The 26,028-nt window shown below is 53.3% G+C and overlaps 1 protein-coding gene across 2 annotated transcripts in view; it reads left to right on the top strand.

Annotated features, from left to right (window-relative positions):
- Positions 1-26,028, top strand: part of ARHGAP39 (Rho GTPase activating protein 39) — a 402,448-nt gene that overhangs the window by 356,411 nt on the left and 20,009 nt on the right. For both annotated transcript variants that reach the window (XM_030553957.1, XM_030553958.1), the window contains 2 exons: positions 18,967-19,166; positions 24,290-24,381. In XM_030553957.1, coding sequence (XP_030409817.1) covers positions 18,967-19,166; positions 24,290-24,381 — 292 coding nt within the window. The remainder of the gene's footprint in view (positions 1-18,966; positions 19,167-24,289; positions 24,382-26,028) is intronic.

Consider the following 26,028-nt stretch of genomic DNA (forward strand, 5'->3'; position numbering starts at 1 on the left):
AGCTGTGGGACGGATGGAGCGGTCCACAGAGCGAGCGGAACCGAGCAGTTTGCAGAGCAGCTCATGGAGCAGAGGCGAGGCAGCAGAGCGGCTTGGCACAGCGGAGTAGCTGTGGGACGGATGGAGCGGTCCACAGAGCGAGCGGAACCGAGCAGTTTGCAGAGCAGCTCATGGAGCAGAGCAGCTGGTGGAGCAGAGCAGTTTCTGAGGACGGCTGGAGCAGCAGAGTGGAGCAGCTGGTAAAGCGGAGCAGTTCGTGGAGAAGGCAGAAGCAGAACCCACGGAGAGGCAGGGCAGTTGGCCCCGGACCACGTAAGGTGCCCCTTTCTACCCAGGCTGGGGGGAGGGACCTCTACAGATAAACTCTCGAACTCTGGGGTGGCATTGACCAGAGACTTTTGGGTTATTGGACTTTGGGGTGATTGGACTTAAAACCCTAAGGGGAAAAAGGACAGTGCCAAACGTACTTGGAGGTGGGGTTTTGTTTATGGTTTGTGTTATAACCCTGTTTGTGGTGTTTCTCCAGTGGGATGCCGCATTGATTCCTTCCTTTATTAAAAAGATTTTGCTACACTCAGACTCCGTGCTTGCGAGAGGGGAAGTATTGCCTCCTAGAGGCGCCCAGGGGGATGTGGTATGTGAGTGTCCCAGATCACTGGGTGGGGGCTTGAGCCGGTTATGCATTGTGTTACTGAAACGGAACCCCTGGATACTGAACCCGGCCCTTGTTGCTGCCAACTCAGAGGGGCAGAAGGGTTACATAAGTGATTTTTAACGTGCTCTTTTTTATTTTATCTTCTAAACCTACCCTCTTCCCATAAGCATTCACTATGTTAGACATTCCTTCAGACTTCTCAGTGAAGACCAAAACAAGCAAGTCATTAAGCATCTCTGCCATTTCCAAGTTTCCTGTTACTGTTTCTCCCTCCTCACTGAGCAGTGGGCCTACCCTGTCCTTGGTCTTCCTCCTGCTTCTAATGTATTGATAAAAAGTCTTCTTCTTTCCCTTTATTCCCATAGCTAGTTTGAGCTCATTTTGTGCCTTTGCCTTTCTAATCTTGCCCCTGCATTCCTGTGTTGTTTGCCTATATTCGTCCTCTGTAATCTGACCTAGTTTCCATTTTTTATATGACTCCTTTTTATTTTGTAGGTCATGCAGGATCTCGTGGTTAAGCCAAGGTGGTCTTTTGCCACATTTTCTATCTTTCCTACCCATCGGAATAGCTTGCTTTTGGGCCCTTAATAGTGTCCCTTTGAAAAACTGCCAACTCTCCTCAGTTGTTTTTCCCCTCAGTCTTGATTCCCATGGGACCTTACCTGTCAGCTCTCTGAGCTTACCAAAATCCGCCTTCCTGAAATCCATTGTCTCTATTTTGCTGTACTCCCTTCTACCCTTCCTTAGAATTGCAATCACTTATGATTTCATGATCACTTTCACCCAAGCTTCCTTCTACTTTCAAATTCTCAATGAGTTCCTCCCTATTTGTTAAAATCAAGTCTAGAACAGCTTCCCCCCAGTAGCTTTCCCAACCTTCTGAAATAAAAAGTTGTCTGCAATGCAGTCCAGGAACTTATTGGATAGTCTGTGCCCCGCGGTGTTATTTTCCCAACATATATCTGGATAGTTGAAGTCCCCCATCACACCAAATCTTGGGCTTTGGATGATTTTGTTAGTTGTTTAAAAAAAGCCTCATCCACCTCTTCCACCTGGTTAGGTGGCCTGTAGTAGACTCCTAGCACGACATCACCCTTGTTTTTTACCCCTTTTATCCTAACCCAGAGACTATCAACACTTCAACAACTCAATATATCACATTGGTAGATGTGCAGGTGAACGAGCCCCTGATGGTGTGGCTGATGTGATTAGGTCCAGTGATAATGTCACTTGAATAGATGTGTGGACAGAGTTGGCATTGGGCTTTGTTGCAAGGTTCCTGGGGTGGTGGTTATGTTGTGTGGTGTGTAGTTGCTGGTGAGTATTTGCTTCAGGTTGGGATCTGTCTGTAAGCGAGGGCTGGCCTGTCTCCCAAGATCTGTGAAAGTGAGGGATCGTCTTTCAGGATAAGTTGTAAATCTTTGATGATGCGCTGGAGAGGTTTTAGTTGGGGGCTGAAGGTGACAGCTAGTGGCATTCTGTTATTTTCTTTGTTGGGCCTGTCCTGTGGTAGGTGACTTCTGGGTATTCTTCTGGCTCTGTCAATCCGTTTTTTCACTTCAGCAGGTGAGTACTGTAGTTTTAAGAACTCTTGATAGAGATCTGGTAGGTGTTTGTCTTTGTCTGAGGGGTTGGAGCAAATGCGGTTGTATCTTAGAGCTTGGCTGCAGATAATGGATAGAGTGGTGTGTCTGTAAAATGGGGACAATAATGCTCAGGGATTGGGCATGGGCTTACCTCGGGTGGCTCCTGATAAGTGGCATAGCAGGGGTGCTAAGGCAGGCTTCCTGCCTGTCCTGGCACCGTGGACCGCGCTGCGCCCCGGAAGCGGCCAGCAGCAGGTCTGGCTCCTAGGCCGAGGCACACAAACAGCTCCGTGGGGCTCTCACCCGCAGGCACTGCCCCCCAGTTCCCCTTGGCCGGGTGTCGAACAGGCAGGGACTAGCCTTTATTAGCCGGGCAGCACCGCCGATGGGACTTTTAACGGCGCAGTCGGCAGTGCTGACCAGAGCTGCCACGTTCCAGTGCCTTACATTCCAGTTGCGACCCACAGTTTGAAAACGACTGATGTAGGCCAGTCGGTCTCAACCGGGGGACATACGTGTTCCCTTGGAGGTACATAGAGATCTTCCAGGGGTTCGTCAACTCAGCTAGAGATTTACCCAGTTTCACAACAGGCTACATAAAAAGCACTAGCGAAATCAGTACAAACTCAAATGTCATACAGACAATGACTTGTTTATACTGCTCTCTGTACTATACACTGACATGTAAGTACAATATTTATATTCCAATTCATTTATTTTATGATGATATGGTAAAAATAAGGAAGTCAGCCATTTTTTAGTACTAGTGTGCAGTGACACTTTTGTATTTTTATGCCTGGTTTTGTAAGCAAGTCGTTTTTAAGTGAGATGAAATTTGGAGTATGCAAGACAAATCAGACTCATGAAAGGCGGCCAGTAGTCTGGAGAGCCACTGATCTAGGCACAGAGAGAGGAACTGACTTGCCCAAGTTCACACAGCAAGTCAGTGGCAGAGTCTTGGCCTCATGAGTCCCTGTCTAGTGCCTTCTACTCTTCTCCACACCTGTCTGTACCTAGCAAGGCAGTTGGGTCCTCATATCTCTGTGCCTTTGTCACCTTGCCGTTGGGCTACTGGAATGGGATCCATATGGGGCCACACTTGCCAGCAATCTGGAAACCACAGCTATTGCCAAAAGCGTGTGACATATGAGCTTTGGGACCTGCACTGGCTGCCAGCTGGTATGTGGGGGAGGTCAAGGGGTTGAGGGTGAACTAGCAGTGCCTGAACAGTTTGGGGCCTACCTACCTGAGCTGATGCTCACCTTGGTTCAGTACATCCAGTGACCTTCAGAACAGGCTGGAGGATTCCCATTTGCCTGGGGAGAGGGGGGTGAGTGGGCCATGAAAGGAAGAGGTTTTGGTGGAGGCCAGGCTGATGGTGGGGGGACACTGTCCAGGAGGCCTGTTTTTCAGATCTAGTGGGTCTGTTCAGTATCTTGGTAACGTGTGCGTGTGTCCTGTGCGTGTAACACATCGATGGCGTGCGGCAGGTGCAAATGGAAAAATCCAAATCAATAAATAAAATGAAATAATTGAAAGTCTGCCCTTGCCAATTCTCACTGCTTCCTCCAGTTCCCCAGGATATGAAAAAACAAGATAAGGGTCTGTCCAACCTGAACTTTCCCTTGGCAATTTCAAGCCTTGATAAGAGGTGCATCTGAGGCAGGAAATTGTGTTCCCTGAAAATCCCAGAATGCCGATGCTGAGAGTTGGGCCTCCTGGGTCTGGCCCATAGCACGGCCCCCACTCTTCAGTTCAGTTTGGATTTGATTTATTCTATGCCCTTCTGAATTACCCCATTTACAAACGGCATCCATGAAAACCAACCCAGGCAGGAACCTGAAGTACATCTGTGAGCTATTAGCAATGGACTGGAGAATGACGGTGCTCATAAAACAGGCCACAGGGGGCTCTGTGTCATGGGCCTATAGCAATAGGGTGCAGAGCATTTCTTCTCCATGTCGTGGGGTCAAATCCCGTCCAGATGAGAGTGACCAGAAGCTGCCATCTGACATCTGTTGGATGGAATGAGTTTGGTGGGTCTCATCCAGAGCTCAGTGGCAGGAATCCACATCACAGAAGCCACCATCTCTGTTAGCACCATTAGTTCCCTTGTTGGCAGTGTCAACAGAAAGGTCAATGAATCGGTCACAGAGGCTGAGCTGTCCTTCTGCCCTTTGTGGTGGTCCGTCCAGCGCACGGGTGAAGCACACTGGTGCGGTGTGTATATGGAAGGTCTGTCAGGACTCAGCCTATGCTCTCCCTGCTCAGTCCCCAGAGCTGCTAACGAGTCACCTTTCCCCAGTCCTTTAAATTCCCCTGCAAACATTTATGTGATTGTAGATGTTGGTAGCATTCATTTTGCAGGCCGAGGGCAAGCTCCATCCTTCCCACGTGATCGGAGGCACGCTTGGAGCACGAGGATGTTAGCACACGGAGTGGAGAGAGGTTGTGAGCCAGCTGCAGATGTCTGACTCACCTTTCTGCTGAGTGAGCTCCCCTGGGCTGCATTACAATAATCTAACCTTCACGTGACCAATGTTTAGCTGGTGGGTGATAAGATCAGCTGGTGGGAGACAGGGATATAACCTGGCTGTGAGTCCCAGAAGGTAGGATCATCTTCTTGCCACAGCTGGCATCTGAACTCCGGTGGGTGAGAAAGACCTTGAACTAGCCCAAGAGCAAGGATGTCGAAAGCGGGCAGCTCCATGGTTTCCAACAGGCATTTTCTAGTCATCCAGTCCACAGAAAGATCTCAAAGGACAAGAACAGACAGCTGGCCTCTGTGCGTAGCTAGGTCATGGCCAGCTTTACAAGGCCTGTCTCCGCGTGCTGGCCAGGCCTGAAATCAGCTGGCATTTATGAAAGGAATCAAATAATGTGCTCGAGGAATTGCAGCATGCCCAGGCTCTGCCTAGAATAGATGGGTTGGGGCTGGGATTAGGACATTGGGATATGAAACCATTTCATGGCAGAAGCACCAACAGAGCAATTTGCAGGTGCTAATGGCCACACTAACCTTCCTCGAAGAGGCCCCTTCGTTTCCACAAACACCGGCACCATCGATGGCTATCCAGTCATGTAAAATCAGTCCCGGGGGCCACCAGGCCAAGGTGCCTCTAGCGAGACGCAAAGCAGTCATTGCCTTCCAGCGCTCTGCAAGGGAGGATGGTTTGGGGTTAGACACAGGACTTGGGAAGTCCTGAACGTCTCTCTCAGCTGTTAGGGTAATGCAGTGGGAACTCCAACTTGCCATTAGTGGATCGCACTGCCCTGCTTCCCGGGAGGCTTGTGCATGTTGTGAAGAGCTCCAAGGGGAAGTGCTGTGAAAGAGCAAAGCACTGATTGCAGCTCGGGCAGCCTGAGCGTTGCCATAACGTCTTTGCGGGACATCCAGTCCTTTCCCGTTCGTTTGTTTCTCCCATGAGAAGTGACCCCGTATGGTGTGTCGTCCTCATTCTTCCATCAGAGGTGGTGCAGGCTTGTAAACGTGTCCATTGCTAGAGCAAACAGACCCCAGTTGCAAACGGATAAGGCTTCGCTGAGGGCGTGGTCTCTTGTCAGTCCCTGGTCAGCTGGCTTGTGTGTTCAATGTCCGTGCCTCTTTGTAGCACTGTTAACTAAGTGGATGGGTCCCGCTCCTGCAGTCCCTTAGCGCTGACTCTGCACAGCTCTTCCCAGGCTGTCCATGTCCCACTGAAATCAGTGTCATCCCAGCTCATTCAGGAGTAATTGAGACTTGGAGGAGTTAACACATTGGGGAGTTGGCTGCTTGCTTCCGTCTCTCCCCCCTATAACTGGGTAACAGCTGCTGTGACTAGAATGACTGGCCACTGACACATGGAGGGGAAAGAATACAGCTAGAGAGTCATGTGCCAGGCTGTTCCTCCGGGACAGCTTGTAGGACTTCAGAAAATCAATACATTGTGGTTGGCAAACTGAGCAGTGGTTGTTGGAGACCCAGAAGGAGCGGAAGTGTGAGCCCTTGTTTATGAGGCTCTCTGAGGGATCCTTCTCAGCAGAAGGACACTCCAGTTTTCATAAAGACATCCAGCCAGCTCTGCTGCACAAGAAGTCTTTGCAATTAGAATGAAATTTGTCGTGGTTCCGGCCATCAAGGGCTGATTTATGTTCAATATCCTGTTGACCTTTGAAATCAAACACAGAACTGATTCAAGGAACAGCCGCCCTGGCTGGAAACAAAGCACAGCATCTGGAAACAAAATGGGTGGCTTTGAACTCAGAATAAACGGCCTGCCAGGGCTTGTCCTTTTGCCTTCAGTTCTGTAGAACAGCTCAGACGCCAGCACGGTCCAGCGGAGTCAGAGTCCTGCCTGCACAATGGTACGCTCAGAAAAGTCCCCTAAGGCTGGGAGGACTTTGGCTCTCGGGTTTGATCGTGAAACTATGGGGGAGGCTGAGTCTGGATCCCGTGCTTGGGGGGGATCCAGATTGGGGGGTTACTCCAAGCCCATCTCTAGTGGAGTTTTCATTCACACTCTTGCCCACCCCCCAAAAATAGCTGTTGTGCTGAGCAGAATGGTTGCAGGTTTTCTTTTCACACTATACCAGCAAACTTGTGCTCTCGGCTGCTGGCCTTGTTCCCCAGGAAGCCTTTCAGGGCATTGCTTTGATCTGCTGTCGACGGGATTCCTGTGACATCGGCAATGCCAGCGTAGCGCTGGGTGTGCGGCTTTGAGGGCGTCTCTAATGATTTTGCCCTGCAGCCAGTTGGACAACTGCTCGCTGAATTTCAGGGTGTTTCCTCTTCCATCAGCGCAGCACCATGGCTAGGGTCTGTCATCTCTTCCTGCCTCTCCCAGCCACTCACATCTTCTCGGGGCTTATGGGGACTTTGGAGCCTCCTGCCAATATTGAGCTCTCTGGTCTGCTTTCGGAACGTTTGAGTCACGTACAGTAAGAGGTTGGCCGGGATGAACGGGTTTGTGGAACTCACACAGCGTTCGAATACCAGATCTCTCAACCCAAACCGTCAGTTATCTGTAGGTCAAGTATGTCCCCACTCAGCTCTGACCACTGCACTCATGAAGGGCCCAGTCCTGCAGGCCGCTGAGTCCGCTGACTCCAGCCGGACTTGGTACATCAACGGGATCAGGCCCAGTCTGTCTGGCGCCCATCACCAGAGCATCTGGGCATCTCCTGGTCCTCACAGCCCCCTGAGAGAAGTGCTGTTACCCTCACTGTACACATGGGGAGCTGAGGCCCAGGTGTTTAGGCTCCTAACGCCCATTGAAATCAACGGGGTTACTCCTAGATTGGGTGACCATATATCCCACTTTGGCCGGAACGGTCCCGTTTTTAAGCTCTTTCCTGGTCATCCTGAATTGTTTTACATTTGTCCCATTTGTTCTTCAGTAGGGACGAGCAAACAAACTAATGCCCAGTTTACCAAAAGAGTTGGGGGCGCAGAGGAACATTGCCGGGGGGGGAAGGGGAGCGATGTGAGGTGCCAAGCAGTGGGGTTCAGGGCTCAGCCCCAGCCGGTGCCAATCTCAGGGTAGTCAGCCCCAGCTGTGGGTGGTGTGGAGTTTGGGGGTCCAGCCCCAGCCACATGTGATGTGGAGTTTGGGGGGGGTCCAGCCCCAGGCGCAAGTGGTGTGGAGTTTGGGGGATCCAGCCCCAGCCGCGGGTGGTGTGGAGTTTGGGGGATCCAGCCCCAGCTGTGGGTGGTGTGGAGTTTGGGGATCCAGCCCCAGCCGCAGGTGGTGTGGAGTTTGGGGGGGTCCAGCCCCAGCTGCAGGTGGTGTGGAGTTTGGGGGGTCCAGCCCTAGCCACAAGTGGTGTGGAGTTTGGGGGATCCAGCCCCAGCTGCGGGTGGTGTGGAGTTTGGGGGGTCCAGCCCCAGCCGCGGGCAGTGTGGAGTTTGGGGGGTCCAGCTCCAGCCGCGGGTGATGTGGAGTTTGGGGGGTCCAGCCCCAGCCGCGGGTGGTGTGGAGTTTGGGGGATCCAGCTCCAGCCATGTGTGGTGTGGAGTTTGGGGGATCCAGCTCCAGCCATGGGCAGCAGGGCAGTCGTGGGGGTCAGGCCTAGCCGTGGGAGGCAGAGGGCAGCTCAGGCGAGCCCCAGCCATCCCATTTTTTCTTTAGGAAATAGGGTCACCCTACTCCTAAAGTAAGTTACTCCTCAACAGGAGGGAGGCCATAGTCAGATTGCAGCAATGCGGGGGCCTGAGCATGCAGCCTCTGCACACTCCCAGACCCTCCGAGCGAGCGAGAGATTGGTGGTGATTCAGAACTGCCCCGCCCCTACCTGGGTAACTGTCATTCTGTTTTACGCTGGTGCTTCGAAGTGTAGCTGTGGTGTGCAATACACGCCTGGCTCTCCAGAGTCCAGCCTGGCTCGATAGGTCAGGAGTCTGTAGGCTTTGGTTCTTTGACTCCCAGCTTACTGGCAGCCTTCAGCTCCCCAGGGCTGGAAGCGGATCTCTGCTGCTGTGGAGTTTACACCCTGGGCACTCGTTGGGGTGGACGCTTACAGGCGCCTGGTGATGCGCTGGTGGTTGCTTGGAGAGCTGAGTGATCAGAGGAATCCCCTGCTCTCTGAGGAGGAGTTACAGCCAGGTTTGCACTGCACTGCTAGGGGAGCCTGTTCCCAGAGGGGCACTCTCACACGCCCATGCCAAGGCCGTTTGCCCTCTCGCTGTGTTACTGGCTACCAGCAGCGCTGGCTGCGGCTTTCGTCATGGCTGAGTCACAGGATGGCAAAGTCAAAAGGTCAGTTTGTGGAAACAGTCAGACTGAAAACCTCAATCAGTGGTAAGTCATGTGCTGTGCCCACAGTAATCCCCTGAGTTTCCATCCTAACCGTAAGTAGGGTTTCCAGCACAGGATTTATAATGCACCTCTCTAAACCACAACCCAACTCTTTAAATACAGATCGGTCTAATCCAAGCCCCCAAATCCAGACACCTCGTACTCTGGCAACAGCTGAACCTGGAGCTGAACCTCTGAGGCTTGGACCCACCTATTAGAATTTAAACCGGGCTGGGAGGGGAAATTCGATAACCCCACTGGGGTATTAAGGCTCCCCCTGAAAACCCAGGGGCTGTGCTCCCTCCTCCCCACAGCGTGTCACTGAGCTCCAGCTCCCTGGTGTTATCCATGCAGTGCCGAGGGTGTGCTAAACTCATATCCACCTGTGCAACTGCCCATCACAAGCGGGCACCCCATTCACTCGCTCACTTGTCCCTCATCTTCTGGTGCTCGCTGGTTGTTTATTGTAGGGGTGCCCCTAAGCGATTGGCTGTGGGGCATGCGTCAGTGGCTGGAGGATTCTGTGCAGCTTGAGGTCTTTAAACCACAATTTGAGGACTTCAATAACTCAGACATAGGTTCGGGGTTTGTTCCAGGAGTGGGTGGGTGAGATTACATGGCCTGTGTTGTGCAGGAGGTCAGACTAGATGATCATAATGGTCCCTTCTGACCTTAAAGTCTATGAGTGTAGAATCTGAGTGCTGGGCAGCTGACATGGCTTGTGCTGAAGCATTAATTTTGGAGAGAAACACAAAAAATGAATCACAGGAACTAGAACAAAGATGTGTCAAGTCTGGGGCCTGTGGATCTTGTCGGTGTCCCCTCAGGACAGTGACGCAGAGCACCAGGAAATACAAAGCTCAGGCCAATCTCACTCAGCTTCTGGGGGGCTTTCCCTGCATGGCTGGCATCCATCACTGGGCCAGGAGATGGCAGCTAGTGTCTCGCCATCAAAGAGCCTTCCCATTCCATGGACTCATTGCTCCCCACACAAAGCAGAGGATGGAGCATTCTCCTAACTAGAGCACAGGGGAGAAGACTCCTTTTGGCCAGCTGAGGGCTGCCGGGTTAACCACCCAGGGCCCCGATGGCTACCCATAGGGTCAGACTCTCCCACCTTCCCTCATGGTGAGGAGCAGCATGCTGCACCAGTGGTGCCATTTATGTCAGTGGGGTTACTCCCAGAACAAGACACTACTCACTGTGAGGGACAGAGCGGATGTAGCCCATAGTCAGCATAAAATGGCTCACCTTCGCTATGGCCTGTGCAGGCTGCAGGACCCAACATGCGTCCTTCACCTTCAGCCAAGCACCCAGCTGCCTGGCTCAGGTTGGAGTGGTGCATGCTGGGAGCTGAAGTCTCCATGTGCTGCACCTCTCTGTTTAAAATTAAATGAGCCAGGGGTCTTGTTGCTGAGCATTGTGAGCCGCCCCTTATCTTACCATCCCTCTGCTTTTCTCCGGTAAATGTATCTGTTCCTGATGTTAACTCCGTGTTTGCTTTTAATCTCCCAAGTAGCAGAACTACAGTGGTTTGCCTCTTGGCGGGAAGATGCCAGAGGAGTCATTGATCTTGCTCTTTCATGAAGACAAATGGCTGCAGTTACCAGTTCTCAGTACATGAGAGAATGTGCAGCATAATGCTCAAGCCATCTGGAGAAACCTGGCACAGGGAGAGGGGGGAAATCACACGCTGCTGAGCTTGACAGAAACATGTCGCTAGCCAAGAAGGAGCTTAGCCAACTGCTCTTGAGTAGGGCTGGGGAGGGACGGTGCATGTGAACTCCAAGTGCCTCCTGGAAACCAAACTGAAAGGGTCATTGACACTTCATGGGAAATGTACAACAAGAGCTGTACTTTGTGTAACATCTTTTGCATTCATGGTGTCCCAGTGCCCTTTGCAGAGCTAAGAAATAACCCTTTGCATCTCTCTAACCCCTTCCCGCTGAGTGTTTCAAAGCCCTCTACGGACAATGAATTGAGGCCCCCAGCCCAACCTCTGGAGGAAGTTCATTATCATTAGCGCCATTTGATACATGGGGAAACTGAGGCACAGAGCGGGGCTATGACTTGACCAAGGTCACACAGCACATGGGCAGCAGAACTGGAAGTGGAAGCAGGTCCCTTGACTCCCAGTCCTGTGCTTTAGCCATTCGATCGTTTCTCCTCTCCAGCTGCACAAGAAACACAAAGATTATGACTGACGTTCACCCATGCAGTGGACCTCACCTACGTCCCATCGAGGCTTAGTTGGTGCCTAGTGTGATCACTGTAACTGCAAAGGCTGAGTGGCATTAAAAGGATCAGGCGGCTCCTTTCTGCATTTCTCTTCCTCCTCCTAGAATCAACAGCCCAGAAAGATGATCTTTGTACGAAGTCTGTGCTGCTCGTTCTGTCTACCCATTCCTAAAGCCCTCTTCACCTGGCCACCCAGAGTGGAGGCTCCTGTTCGTTCTGTTTGTACAATGCCTGGCACAGTGGGGCCCATGATGAGGGTTCCTCGGAGCTACCACCATGCAAGTAATATTAATAGTCCCCTTCGCCCACCGGACACTCTAGTACAGGGGTAGGCAACCTATGGCACGCATGCCGAAAGCGGCACACAAGCTGATTTTCAGTGGCACTCACACTGCCCGGGTCCTGGCCACCAGTCTGGGGGCTCTGCAGTTTAATTTAATTTTAAATGAAACTTCTTAAACATTTTAAAAACCTTACTTACTTTACATACCACAACAGTTTAGTTATATATTATAGACTTACAGAAAGAGACCTTCTAAAAACGTTAAAATGTTTTACTGGCATGTGAAACCTTAAATTAGAGTGAATAAATGAAGACTTGGCACAGCACTTCTGAAAGGTTGCCAGCCCCTGCTCTAGTACGTCAGAACAGGGGATAAGCAGCTAGAGCAGGTGAAATCCTGAGCAAGAAAGATCCCGTTTTCCTGCAAACACCCTTCATGGAAAGAAAGGGAGGGAGGGAGGAAGATCAGTGGCGAGTAGCTTCCTGTGGTGCAGGCCAAGTAATCACAGCAAGGAATGGTTTCCCAGCTCCCCCGGGAAGTGTCAGTAAGTGTTTGAAAGCAGGGCCTGGGTGCCTTTTGCAGGTCTATGTGCACTCTGCTCCCCTTGTGCAATCCCCTTCTGAACCGAATCTGTTCTTTCCAACGCTGCCCGTGGCCTGCCAAGGTGGATGACTAGACCAGGGCTGCTGGCATGAGGGAGGCGCTTCCTTCTAGGATGCTGAGATGTTCTTTGCAGGTCAGCAGTCAGGTAGGCTGTGCGCTCCCACCGAACTGTCACTCTGTGACAAGACTACCAGAGGTGTTAAAAGCTGAGACGTGAGGCTCTGAGGGAGAGATTGGGTGGCTTTTGCTGGTGATAACCAGCACTGCTGGAACTCTTGGGCAGAGATTCACTGTGGTGCCCTTGGGATGATAGCGCAGTGTGTATGTGAACCAGAAGGCACCTAGATGCTGTGGGGTGGGCCCATTAAAATGCTATCGCTGGCTTGGCCAGAATGCTGGGTGTGTCTGTCAGTACATAGATACCAGAGATTACCAAATACCAAGGGTGGCTGGACAGATGGATTGCAGAACCAGACTGCTGCACAAAGGACAGATGAGAAGGGAGCTGAGATGCAGAGGGCTCGGGAAGGGAGAGACTCTGACCCAAAGGAAGCTGCTGAGTGTGCTGGCTGGGGAATCATCATTCTGTTGGGAAGAGAGGTCAGGTAGGACCCCTTGGCTCATCTGGTCTGTGCCGTTGCCCGCTGCTGCCTGCCTGGCTCGTGCAGTGCAGTCTGGAGGCGGATGGTGGGGAATGCTGGCATCTTGCACATTGGGCATCGAATCTGCTCATGGGGGTGACTGCGGGGAGATGCTGAGTGTCTGCAGCAAGCCCCAGGGCTCCAACAGGCGAGGTAGGTTCTCCTGTTTCCTAGCTCAAGTAGGGAAGAGTTCACATGGACCGTGACCCCCGAAGACACTTCCTCCCAGGAGCTGTGGCAGGGGAGAGAGACCTGCTGAGCTGGAGCCCCATGCAGATCTCCCAGCCTAAGCAGCTGCTGTGGGTAGAAGCACCTGGCCTAACCGTCCTCGTGGGAGGAGACCCGCCTATAGCACTGGGGGCGGGTGGCCTTTCCCATCTCTTCTGGCATCAGAGAGCAGGGAACCGCACCCCTGCTGCCTCCTTTCCAGTCGCAATCCCGAGGAACAGACGTTATAGTTCCATAGGGAGCTGGGGGGACCCCAACTCCCAGTCTGCTCAGGCCACTAGACAACACCACCTCCCACAATGAGTGGGCAGGAGAAACATCAACCACATGGTTAGAGATGGCCCTGCAGCCAGCTGGGACCCATCTCCCACCCCCTCAGATTGCTCACAGAGAATCCAGCCTTAGAGCTTTCCAGAGTGACCTGTATGGATCCAGCAGAGCACAGGAGGTGGGAGCCCATTGACATGAGTTCTCCCCGCTCCTGGCCTCCTCTGCTGCTTCTGTAGCCTCCCAGGGTGCAGCTGTAGAGCGAGCGGCAGCCGGACGACAGGCGCAGGCTCCCGGGGCTCACAGACCAGGGCCAGGGCCGGCTCCAGGCACCAGCGAAGGAAGCAGGTGCTTGAGGCGGCCAATACAAAGGGGCGGCACGTCCGGGAATTCGGCGGCGGTTCCCTCAGTCCCTCTTCCTCTTTGAGCAGAAGGACCCGCTGATGAAGAACGGGGCGGCGCGATGGAGCTGCCGCTGATCGGCTTTCTTTCTTTCTTTTTTTTTTTTGCTGCTTGGGGCAGCAGAAAACCTGGAGCCAGCCCTGCCTACAGCTGTACAGTGAGTGGTAGCCACACAACAGGTGAAGGCTCGCGGGGCTCCCAGGGCACGGCTGTACAGCGAGTGGCAGCTGGCCGACAGGCACAGGGTCCCGGGGTTAGCAGGGCGCGGCTGTACAGTGAGTGGCAGCTGGCCGACAGGCACAGGTTCCCGCGGTTCCCAGGATGCGGCTGTACAGCGAGCGGCAGACACACAACAGACGCAGGTTCCCATGGCTCCTAGGGTGCGGCTGTACAGCATGTAGCATCTGGACGACAGGCACAGGTTCCTGCGGTTCCCAGGGCGTGGCTGTACAGTGAGCGGCAGCTGGCCGACAGGCACAGGTTCCCGTGGCTCCCAGGGTGCGGCTGTACAGTAAGCGGCAGACACACAACAGGCGCAGGTTCCCGTGGCTCCTAGGGCGCAGCTGTACAGTAAGCGGCAGACACACAACAGGCGCAGGTTCCCATGGCTCCCAGGGCGCGGCTGTACAGTGAGCGGCAGAGACACAAGCGCAGGTTCCCATGGCTCCCAGGGTGCGGCTGTACAGTGAGCGTCAGAGACACAACAGGCGCAGGTTCCCGTGGCTCCTAGGGCGCGGCTGTACAGTGAAGCGTCAGAGACACAAGGCGCAGGTTCCCGTGGCTCCCTAGGGTGCGGCTGTACAGCTAAGCGTCAGAGACACAACAGGTGCAGGTTCCCGTGGCTCCTAGGGCGCGGCTGTACAGCTAAGCGTCAGAGACACACAACAGGTGCAGGTTCCCGTGGCTCCTAGGGCGCGGCTGTACAGTAAGCGTCAGACACACAACAGGCGCAGGTTCCCGTGGCTCCTAGGGCGCGGCTGTACAGTAAGCGGCAGAGACACAACAGGCGCAGGTTCCCGTGGCTCCTAGGGCGCGGCTGTACAGTAAGCGTCAGACACACAACAGGCGCAGGTTCCCGTGGCTCCTAGGGCGCGGCTGTACAGTAAGCGTCAGAGACACAACAGGCGCAGGTTCCCGTGGCTCCTAGGGTGCGGCTGTACAGTGAGCGGCAGACACACAAGTGCAGGTTCCTATGGCTCCTAGGGCGCGGCTGTACAGTAAGCGGCAGACACACAACAGGCGCAGGTTCCCGTGGCTCCTAGGGCGCGGCTGTACAGTAAGCGTCAGAGACACAACAGGCGCAGGTTCCCGTGGCTCCTAGGGTGCGGCTGTACAGTGAGCGGCAGACACACAAGTGCAGGTTCCTATGGCTCCTAGGGCGCGGCTGTACAGTAAGCGGCAGACACACAACAGGCGCAGGTTCCCGTGGCTCCTAGGGCGCGGCTGTACAGTAAGCGTCAGAGACACAACAGGCGCAGGTTCCCGTGGCTCCCAGGGTGCGGCTGTACAGCGAGCGGCAGACACACAACAGGCACAGGTTCCCGTGGCTCCTAGGGCACGGCTGTACAGTAACCGGCAGACACACAACAGGCGCAGGTTCCCGTGGCTCCTAGGGCGCGGCTGTACAGCGAGCGGCAGACACACAAGCGCAGGTTCCCATGGCTCCCAGGGTGCGGCTGTACAGCGAGCGGCAGACACACAAGCGCAGGTTCCCATGGCTCCCAGGGTGCGGCTGTACAGCGAGCGGCAGACACACAACAGGTGCAGGTTCCCGTGGCTCCTAGGGCGCGGCTGTACAGTGAGCGGCAGAGACACAACAGGCGCAGGTTGCCGTGGCTCCTAGGGCGTGGCTGTACAGTGCGTGGCAGAGACACAAGTGCAGGTTCCCATGGCTCCCAGGGTGCGGCTGTACAGTGAGCGTCAGAGACACAACAGGCCCAGGTTCCCGTGGCTCCTAGGGCGCGGCTGTACAGTAAGCGTCAGAGACACAACAGGCGCAGGTTCCCGTGGCTCCTAGGGCGCGGCTGTACAGTAAGCGGCAGACACACAACAGGCGCAGGTTCCCGTGGCTCCTAGGGCGCGGCTGTACAGTAAGCGTCAGAGACACAACAGGCGCAGGTTCCCGTGGCTCCTAGGGCGCGGCTGTACAGTAAGCGGCAGACACACAACAGGCGCAGGTTCCCGTGGCTCCTAGGGCGCGGCTGTACAGTAAGCGGCAGACACACAACAGGCGCAGGTTCCCGTGGCTCCTAGGGCGCGGCTGTACAGTAAGCGTCAGAGACACAACAGGCGCAGGTTCCCGTGGCTCCTAGGGCGCGGCTGTACAGTAAGCGGCAGACACACAACAGGCGCAGGTTCCCGTGGCTCCTAGGGTGCGGCTGTACAGTAAGCGGCAGAGACACAACAGGCGCAGGTTCCCGTGGCTCCTAGGGCGCGGCTGTACAGTAAGCGTCAGACACACAACAGGCGCAGGTTCCCGTGGCTCCTAGGGCGCGGCTGTACAGTAAGCATCAGAGACACAACAGGCGCAGGTTCCCGTGGCTCCTAGGGTGCGGCTGTACAGTGAGCGGCAGACACACAAGTGCAGGTTCCTATGGCTCCTAAGGCGCGGCTGTACAGCGAGCGGCAGACGCACAACAGGCGCAGGTTCCCGTGGCTCCTAGGGCGCGGCTGTACAGTAAGCGTCAGAGACACAACAGGCGCAGGTTCCCGTGGCTCCCAGGGTGCAGCTGTACAGCGAGCGGCAGACACACAACAGGCGCAGGTTCCCGTGGCTCCTAGGGCGCGGCTGTACAGTAACCGGCAGACACACAACAGGCGCAGGCTCCCGTGGCTCCTAGGGCGCGGCTGTACAGCGAGCGGCAGACACACAAGCGCAGGTTCCCATGGCTCCCAGGGTGCGGCTGTACAGTGAGCGTCAGAGACACAACAGGTGCAGGTTCCCATGGCTCCCAGGCTGCGGCTGTACAGCGAGCGGCAGACACACAACAGGTGCAGGTTCCCGTGGCTCCTAGGGCGCGGCTGTACAGTAAGCGGCAGACACACAACAGGCGCAGGTTCCCGTGGCTCCTAGGGCGCGGCTGTACAGTAAGCGGCAGACACACAACAGGCGCAGGTTCCCGTGGCACCTAGGGCGTGGCTGTGCAGTGCGTGGCAGCTGGACGACAGGCACAGTGAACTGCAAAGTGAACTGCAGGGGAACAGGAAATGCCCCCGGGGGCCTGGCCTGCGGTTTCGTTCCAGGGTTGGCAATGCCACTGCACTGACAGAGAAACTGCAGCTGGATCCCCTAGCTTGGTCCCCTCCTAAATGGCCATAGGGCCACGGATGCCACCGTGGTGAAACGGGAGACAAAGCGAACCTAGAGCCCCAAACCAGCCCTTTGCCCAGGGAGGCCTGGCCGGTGGCTAAAACCTGCGCCTGGAAGTCTGGAGAGCGCAGCCTCCATTCCCGACTCTGCTGCTGCCCCTGGACACTCACTGCACAGCTCTGTGCCTGGGGTTCCCGAGACAGGGAGTAATAGATCCTCTCTCTCTCTCCCCCAAGTTGTGTGTGAGCCTTAATTGTTTAATGTTTGTGAAGAACCCAGAGACCCTCCATGCAACTGGTCATACACAGAGAGAGAATCATTGCCAGAACCAGGAGGACTAGGAGGCCCCTCGCTCCCAGTCTTGTGCGCCGACCACTCCCCTCCACCAAAAGCGCATAAATAGTTTTTCAGAGACATTATTAAGGGCACAAGAGGAAACTATCCCACTGCGTAGGAAAGATAGGAAGTCTGGCAAGAGACACCCTGGCTTAGCCAGGAGATCTTCAATGATCTAAAAATCAAAAAAGAATTTGTATCATTATATGAAAAGGTTTCAGTGATGCGGCCCTCGGGCCAATGTCCTAGTGCTCATGTGACCCTCATGGTGATTTGAGTTTGAGACCCTGTTCTAAACCCAGTTGGACACTCCATAAATCTCTGAGTCGGCTTAGTGTTCATAGGCCAAAGTGATCACGCTTAGGTGATTAAAGTGAGGCCTCTCCCTCTGTGCTTAGGTAGCTGACTAAAAGTGGCCTAGGATTCAGAGGTTTGCACTGAACTTCAGTGGAAGTTCTGGGTGCTCAGAACGTTTGAAAATCAGGCACTAGGTGTCCAAAGTCAGCTACCCCAAATTAGAGTCTAAGTCTGAAAGTGTGGCCCTTAACTGCTCTGTGCCTCAGTTTCCCCAGCTGTGGGATTAGTGATCCTTCCCCTCCTGTGTGAAACACTATGGGAGGTATGGAGAGAATGCTAGAGCAGTGCCAAGGGCTGTTATTGCTGCTGTTACTGTACTTGTGTTAGGAGAACACAGAGCCACACTTCTAGTTGCTGTGGCACAAGGCTTTCCATTCCCAGGGGCCGTGCACAACGGACTGAAGACTTTTACCTGACTGACTGCAATAGGCCTTGGACGCTGTTATTTAGTTATTTTTAGTATTTATTTATTTATTTATTTATTTATTTATTTATTTATTGTCAAATTTGAGCCAAAATGGTTCTGCCATTTTCAAGACTAAGGCAGGGTGGAGAAAACATTCTTGCTCCAAAGATGTGACTTTTTTGAACACAGGGGTGGGAATTGGCAGGAACATGGAATTTAGCAGGTCCCTCCGGCCGGGCCAGGCGTTGGGACATAGTGTAAATTGGTTGTGACTCGCTAAAGTTCTTCGCCTTTTAAAACCATTGTGTGTGCCTGGCCCTGGGCTTTGTAACTGCACCTCTTAGCAGTTGATCAGGGGTCTGTTTGGGTGTAGTTTAGGAGTGTTTGTGAGCCACACTGTGTTCCTTTGTGATTGGTGTAGGGACAGAGGGACAAATGTTCAGTGACAGTGAGCAGGGCCGGCGCTTCCATTTAGGCAACCCAGGCAATCGCCCAGGGCGCCAGGATTACTGGGGGGGCGGCATTTTGCCGGGGGGGCAGCAGGCGGCTCCGGTTGACCTGCCGCAGGCATGCCTGCAGAGAGTCCGCTGGTCCCATAGCTCTGGTGGACCTACCGCAGGCATGCCTGTGGACGGTCCGCTGGTCCCGCGGCTCCGGTGGACCTCCCGCAGGCACGCCTGTGGCAGGTCAACTGGAGCCGCGGGAGCAGCGCGTGGGGCGGCGAAATGGCCATGCGCCTAGGGCGCCAAAAACACTGGTGCCAGTCCTGACAGTGAGTAGTGACCTCTTGGTGCTTACTGTCCGAGGCGAGTCCTGTATGAGTAACGACCGTGCGTGTGTCTCTGGGCCTTCATGCTTGTCTTGGTTCCATTTCTTGCAGGGCCTGAAGAAGCCGAATATTGAGGAGATCCGGCATGCAAAGAATGCAGTGTTCAGCCCCTCCATGTTTGGGAGCTCCCTGCAGGAGATCATGAACATGCAGAAGGAGAGGTACCCGGATCGGCAGCTCCCCTGGGTGCAAACCAGACTGTCTGAGGAAGTGCTGGCGCTTAATGGAGACCAGACCGAGGGCATCTTCAGGTAACGCTGCCTTGTGACTTGGACCCTTCTTGCACAGTTCAGCTCTCAGGGAGCTGCACACCAGGCATTCGCTTCCAATGGAGAAGATGCAGCTGGCTGCTTCTTTAATAGAGCAGGGTGGTCCATGAGGGCCCAGCAGGGGTCTTAGAAGGGAGTGTTGCATGCTGGGACCTGTAGTCTTTCTTAGCAGCACCTCTGCTAAAGATGAGGATGGCCACAGGCTGCACTGTGGCTTGTGCTGTGGCCACTTCTGCCTCGCAGTGTGACCTTGTGGAGCAGGCAGTTAGAACATTCTCTAAGGGGCGACGTAACACTTCCAAAGCCAGATGACAGCATTGGGCCTGCCTGCCCCTGAGCAGACTAGAGAAGCAATGACCGAGGCAGGACTGTTGCTAGCTGCTCATCTCCCCTCCCAGTCTGGCCCAGGCCGCAGCCTCAGAGAAGAAACCTTTGCAGTCATGGTCTGAGCACAGGGTACTTTCTCTCTCTCTCTCTTGTTTCCTTTTTTTATATTGCCCATCACCACGGTATCTAGGCTTCCATCCAGGAGCTCTCTCGTTCACCAGTTGTCATTGTTTTGAACAAGATTTAGCTGATATATGTAACATCCTGTGTGCAAGTCCACTGTACCTGCTCTCCCATTGTCTGCCTAATGCCAAGCCTTTGCAGTGGGGCCCTGTCAATAACCTAGTCCCAGATTTGGACCTTAGCGTCCAAAATATGGGGGTTAGCATGAAAACCTCCAAGCTTAATTACCAGCTTGGACCTGGTAAGCTGCCACCACCCAAAAAATTAGAGTGTTTTGGGGCACTTTGGTCCCCCCAAAAACCTTCCCTGGGGACTCCAAGACCCAAATCCCTTGAGTCTCACAACAAAGGGAAATAAATCTTTTCCCTTCCCCCCTCCAGGGGCTCCTGGAGAGATACATCGAAGCAACCTTCGTGAATCTAAGCAGAGGGAGTCCACCCTTTCTAATTTCAGTCCTGGAAATGAAAGCACTTCCCTCTTCACCCAGAGGGAATGCAAAGTTAGGCTAGTAAATCTAACACACACAGATTTTCCCCTGACTTCTTCCTTCCAACAATTCCCTAGTGAGCTGCAGACTTAATTTCCTGGAGTTCCTTACTAAAGAAAAACTCCAACAAGTTTTAAAAGAAAGCTTTATATAAAAAAGAAAGAAAAATACATACAAATGGTCTTTTTGTATTAAGGTGACAAATACAGGGTCAATTGCTTAAAAGAAATATGAATAAACAGCCTTATTTAAAAAGAATACAATTTAAAGCCCTCCAGCAACTATAGACATGTAAATACAAAACAAAAACCCAACTTTGTACTTACAACTTGGAAACATAAGATTAGAAAGCAGGAAATAGAAAAATCCTCCTCATAGCTGAGAGAGATTCAGGCAGACAGAAGACAAAGAACTCAGACACCAACTTCCCTCCACCCAGAGTTGAAAAAATTCTGTTTTTTGATTGGTCCTCTGGTCAGGTGCTTCAGGTTACTTTTTTTTCAGGTGAAAGAGACATTAACCCTTAGCTATCTGTTTATGACAGGCCCTCTCTTGTCAGTGATCATGGACAGCACGTTTCCATAGGGCCTCTCCTGTGGGGCCATGCAGTGGAGGGGGCACCTGGGCACAGGAGGTACAGAAGATCCCCTCTGATTTCACAGACCGTCCCAGCTCCTCCCCTTTGTGGGGGTTCTGCAGTGTGTGGGTGCTGCTGAGGGAAGAACTGTGGTCCCTGGTGGTCTGGGCTAGTTGTATCCCTGTGGACAGAGAGGGGCTTGGACTGGAACACCCCCAAGGTGTGGGTAATGCTTGTCTGGTTCTAAATGGTTGACATCCCCTGTTGCTGCAATGGACTGAACCAAACTCCCAGACACTAACCCCCTGAATTCTGGGGAAGGTCGCAACTAGACCTGAGTCTGAGGCCAGCCTCTTTCCCAAATGGGCCAACCCAACTCCCTGGATCTGCATCCCAGCTCAGTGCCTCTGGCCTGTCTCTCGAGATAGCCATAGACTGAGCGAAGTGCAGCCTGCATGCATGCTGCCTAGCAAAAGATTTCTCCTTGCTCCCCTCCAGCTTCCAGTAAGAGCTTGGCCAGGCCATTTCCTACCCCTCTGCACCCATCCCAGGAGAACCCAGGATTCAGGAAATCCAGGCCCCACTGACCTTGTTCTTGAGCAAATGGATTGTTGTCCAGGGCTGGCCCGGGCCTCTCTGGATTTTGCAGCCTGCCTTTCCCTGGAAATGACACACATTCCTGGTAGGGTTTTCTCAGGTTGCTTTATCCCTTGACTCCCTCCAGGCAAATGAGCTCCCCCAAGTGCTGCTCAGCCTGCCATTCCCAAGAAGGTGACCTGAGAGCAGTTCCTTGGTGTGTGAATCAGAGTCGTACTGGGCTGGAAAAGTTTCCCTTGTCGTGACGTGAGCCTGAGCCACCGCTGGGTGGAAGTGACCAAAGGTGCTGAGAGACCAGGCAGTGATGGCTGTGATGGCAATAACATTGTCAGTGTCTCCTACATGCTGCTGTGCGTGGGATCCTCTGCTGCAGCCTTTGGGAGGCGGAGGGGAGTGAATTTCACCAGGACTATCAGCCCTGCCTTGTGTTAGTCACGGCTCTGTCCTGGCTGCTGGACTCTGGGACATCTTCGCTTGCGGTCGCTCATTCACATCCCATTTGAGGCCAAGAGCATCCCCCAAGGGTTTCTCTTGTTTGTAGGCTGATGGGACCTTCCTGTCCACAATGCTCACTAATGTCATTTCTCACCTGGCCAGAGGGGTCGCTGCTGAGCCACACGAGGCCCTTCCCCTCCCATCGGGCTCAGCATGGTGTCCGCTGCTGCAGGGGGATGTACCTGTCTATTACGATGTATCATGTCTGTCTCCCCCATGCCACACCCAGCAACCGCCTCTGCTAAGCAAGGTCTCAGCTGGTTACTCTGTCCCAAGCTGTTAGAGGGCTTCTTACACAGCCTCCCACACAGGCTCAGCTCCGCTCCCCCAGTGCTCAGAGAGAGGAGTCAAATTGTGCAGGGGGTATTGTGACGGGATCCCCAGGGTACAACCTGGAAATATGGAACCGCTGTGCCCCCTTAACTCTGCAGCCTGGGCTGTCTCTCCCAGTGCTTTGCTAGTGACAAGCAGCAGACTCTTCCAGGCCCTGTTATCCTTCAGCCACCAGCATGCAGAGAAACACCCAGCTAAATTGCATGAATGCTTTCCAAGCCACTCATAAACCATCCACAGGGAAACACTAGCGAATTCCCCCAGCCTTGCCCCCCAGAAATGTACCATCTTACACCGCTCAAGATCTTCTCTTGAACAATGCAAGCTCATTAATTAGTTCACTACTTCAAGTGGACATGCACCAGCCTTTGTAACCTGAGCAGATTCCCGAAGCACTTTAGACAAACTCACTGGTAAAGGTAAAATATTAAAATAAGTCTATTACCCCCAGAAAGGTAGCTTTATAAGTGATTATAAGTGGTAGGAATAAAGGTCAGAGACAGTTACCTAAGAAATAAAAGTAAAATCAGTCTAAATCCTAAACTCTATTAGATTAAGCAAGATTTGGATCAAACAGCTTTTCTCACTCCGCTGGATGCCGCAGGCAGGTTACAGTTCTCAGTTCACAGGGTGAATTTCCTTCTCAGCCTGGAACCGATCTCAGTTATAGAATCACAGAATCTCAGGGTTGGAAGGGACCTCAGGAGGTATCTAGTCCAACCTCCTGCTCAAAGCAGGGCCAATTCCCAACCAAATCAATGGATCAGATGTGGGAAGGAAGAGCATGGTCTGTTTGGAGGGGAGGAGGGAAGAAAGGAGGTGGGGACGAGAAGTAGCCATACTTTCGTAGGGAACTCTATTTTGGTTCTCAGCACTTTGAGGTAGATGCTGCACAGCTGCCTGTAGCCCTCACTCAGATGACTCTGTTCAAAATCTTCGTCTCCCCACTATTCTTGTTGCCTTCAGCGTAGGTGAGGGAGGAGAGAGGTGGTCTCATGATACCATTGTCCCTACTTTATACTCTCAGTTCATGGCCCAGGGAAGATACTGGCTCAGACATGTCCTGGTGGGCCTTGCTGAGTCCTCATTGGGTGGTGCTTGTGCAACTGTCTCTTACAGAATTGTAAATCTCTTGTTTACAGTTCCCCTGCTGGTCCATAACTCGTGATGGTCGCTTAATGCTCATTTGGGTGTGGGTCACCTCTTTTGTTGCCACTGGAGAGTTAGGTGTTGGCATCTCCCAAACTCACAGTCTGTTTCAATAAAAACCATGCAGCAAACTCTCATCACTTCATACACACTAACGATATAGATATTTTGACAGAACAATGAGTTTCAGCAGATCATGATCTTTCATATGGTATCTTGCATGGCATGCTATGTATGAAATATCACAACCATATTGCCATGGTGCTACTTTGAGGTCCAGTGCATCACAGGTACATAGCAGTGACCAAGCTCCTCCCACAATCCCAAACCCCACCCATGTGCCCAAGATCCACCGATAGCCCCCAAAGAGCTGGATGGCTGTGCTCAAGTGACCAGCAGGGAAATAGTTAATGCTGCCAGTTAGTGGCATGTGTTCCCAAGCTGGAGGAGCAGGAGTCCTAGAGCAATCTGTGCAGACAGTAGTGAGCTATACAAGGTGCTTTCACAGCTCCTGCAACCATAATATCCAAGCACAATTGCACATGTAAATAGTGAGGCATCTAAATAGCCATGTGTGTGCAATCTCAAAGTGTATATGCCCAGGGACCATAATAATGCACGTGAGATGCTCGCCTTTGTGCACACTTTTCCACATGGGCAGCCTCTGGTCTCTCTGTTGGAAAAGTGGACTGTTGTCATCACTAAGTTTCAGAGTTAACATACCATGAATCTGACAAAGGTGGTATTCCCCTCTCTCAGCTATTGTTTCAATCTCTCTGCAGACTCGGGCAGGCAGTAAAGTGCTCATCACTGAGGTATCTAAGTGTTTCTCCAGACTCTGCCCATAACAGGAACTCTGGCCTCAGCCAAAGTAACTGGGTAAATGGCCCTCAGCATCCAATTGTAACCCCCCCGTGGACCACATCTGAAATCTCTGGGGGTTTCTTTTCTGCACAGAGTGCCTGGAGATATCGATGAGGTCAACGCCCTCAAGCTGCAGGTCGATCAGTGGAAAATCCCCACCGGCTTGGAAGACCCTCATGTTCCTGGTAAGGGTTCCTGACCCCGCTCCCTTCACACAGGGAATCCTGGTGCAAGGGGGAGTGGGAAGTGAGTCCTGGCTCTGAGCTTTGTGGGGGTGAAGCCAGCCAAGCCTGGGGCAGGCCCCAGCCCCCCCCGGCAAGGGAGAGATTCAGAGTAGAGTCCTAGAACAGGCCTTGTGAATGAGGGGTGGGAGCCCACTTCAGGTGCTGGGCATAAGCAGGGGAGGGAGATGGGGAGAGAAGGGACAGTGCTAAGCAAAGGCCCACCAGGGTGCAGAGCCTGGAGGCTGATGACTGGGGCTGGAGCTGGGCCACAGGGTCCCTGATCTCAGGTAGGGGTACCCTGCTGAATGTGGCACATCCATCCCTCCCTGCTTGGAGTCTGGCTGCCCCAGGGGCCATGCATGCCAGAGCATGCACCAGCTCTCGCGTGTCAGGATTAACATTGTAGAACAAGTGTCCATGGTGCACTGAGGTGGCCACACGGCCAAGGTCAGGCTCACCGACAGCTGCTGGCTTGTTAATCACGGCTGAGTGGCTGAATGTGTCAGTATTTCAAGCCTTCCCATTGATTCGAGCTGCATAATCCACCAGCCCAGTCTGCTGAGCATCGGCTCTCTGCCTAATCCCTCTCCAGGACACAGAGCAGCACGGAGCTCACGGTGGGAGCATCTGCAAGGGGCAACTAGTAACGTGGGATCGGTCCTAACCTCTGGCACGGGGCCAGCGGAGCCAGCAAGAGCTGGGTGGACGCTGACCCAGCCTGTGGAGGAGGAGAATTAATTTCCTGCATACCCAATATGTAGTAAAGCATCAGGGAAGGTGTCTGATCACTGTTCATCACAGTCAGTAAGGCCAGGAAGAGGTTCAGTTGTATTAATAATAGGATGAAGAACAATAAAGAAGCAGGACAATGGCCATTCTCTTAACCTGTGGTAACAGCCTCATCGTCCCATCTCCAACAGGACACGGCAGAGATAGCAGAGATCCAGGCAAGGGCGGCTGGTAATAGAGGTAGGGGATCCCCTGAGAGGATCTCATTCAAAAAAACACTGAGAAACACACAGTTGGCTCATTAAGTCAGTGACATTGTGCTTCACAGGTGAGATCTGGGGCATGTTCGTTTGGAAAGCGGAGAGTAAGAGGAGGGCTATGAAATCACACAGCAGAGAGAATGGATCAGAGTCTCCTACAAACCCCATCTTGTGGCACAAGAGCGAGGGAGCGCTCAGAGAGATGGCCACATGTTTAAAAGGGATAAAGGAAGCATGTAGGCAGCCTGTGGAACTCACCGCTGCAGGATATGAAGACAGATAGCTTAGAGACAGATTCTGTCTTGCTGACCCACACTGAGTAGTACCGCACAGGGCTGCTCATGGAATAAAGTGCTACTCAGAATGAGTAACGGGGGCAGAATCCAGCCCTCAGTGTTTCAAAGAGCTAGCTGTTGGTATGAGCGCGAGTAGTAGCTTCAGTTCCCACTAACGAGGATGGCCAAGATAAGGGTTATCAAGCTGTGTGCTGCAGGTGTACAGTTAGACAGTTTGCAACCCTACAAATCCAAACACCCTTGGCCCCACCTCCTGAAGGCCACACCCCTGCCCCGCCCCTTCTCTGAGGCCCTGCCCCCTGCTCACTCCAGTCCCCCTCCCT

The sequence above is a fragment of the Gopherus evgoodei genome, chromosome 2 (genome assembly GCF_007399415.2).
Source record: "Gopherus evgoodei ecotype Sinaloan lineage chromosome 2, rGopEvg1_v1.p, whole genome shotgun sequence".
NCBI classification, from domain to species: domain Eukaryota; kingdom Metazoa; phylum Chordata; order Testudines; family Testudinidae; genus Gopherus; species Gopherus evgoodei.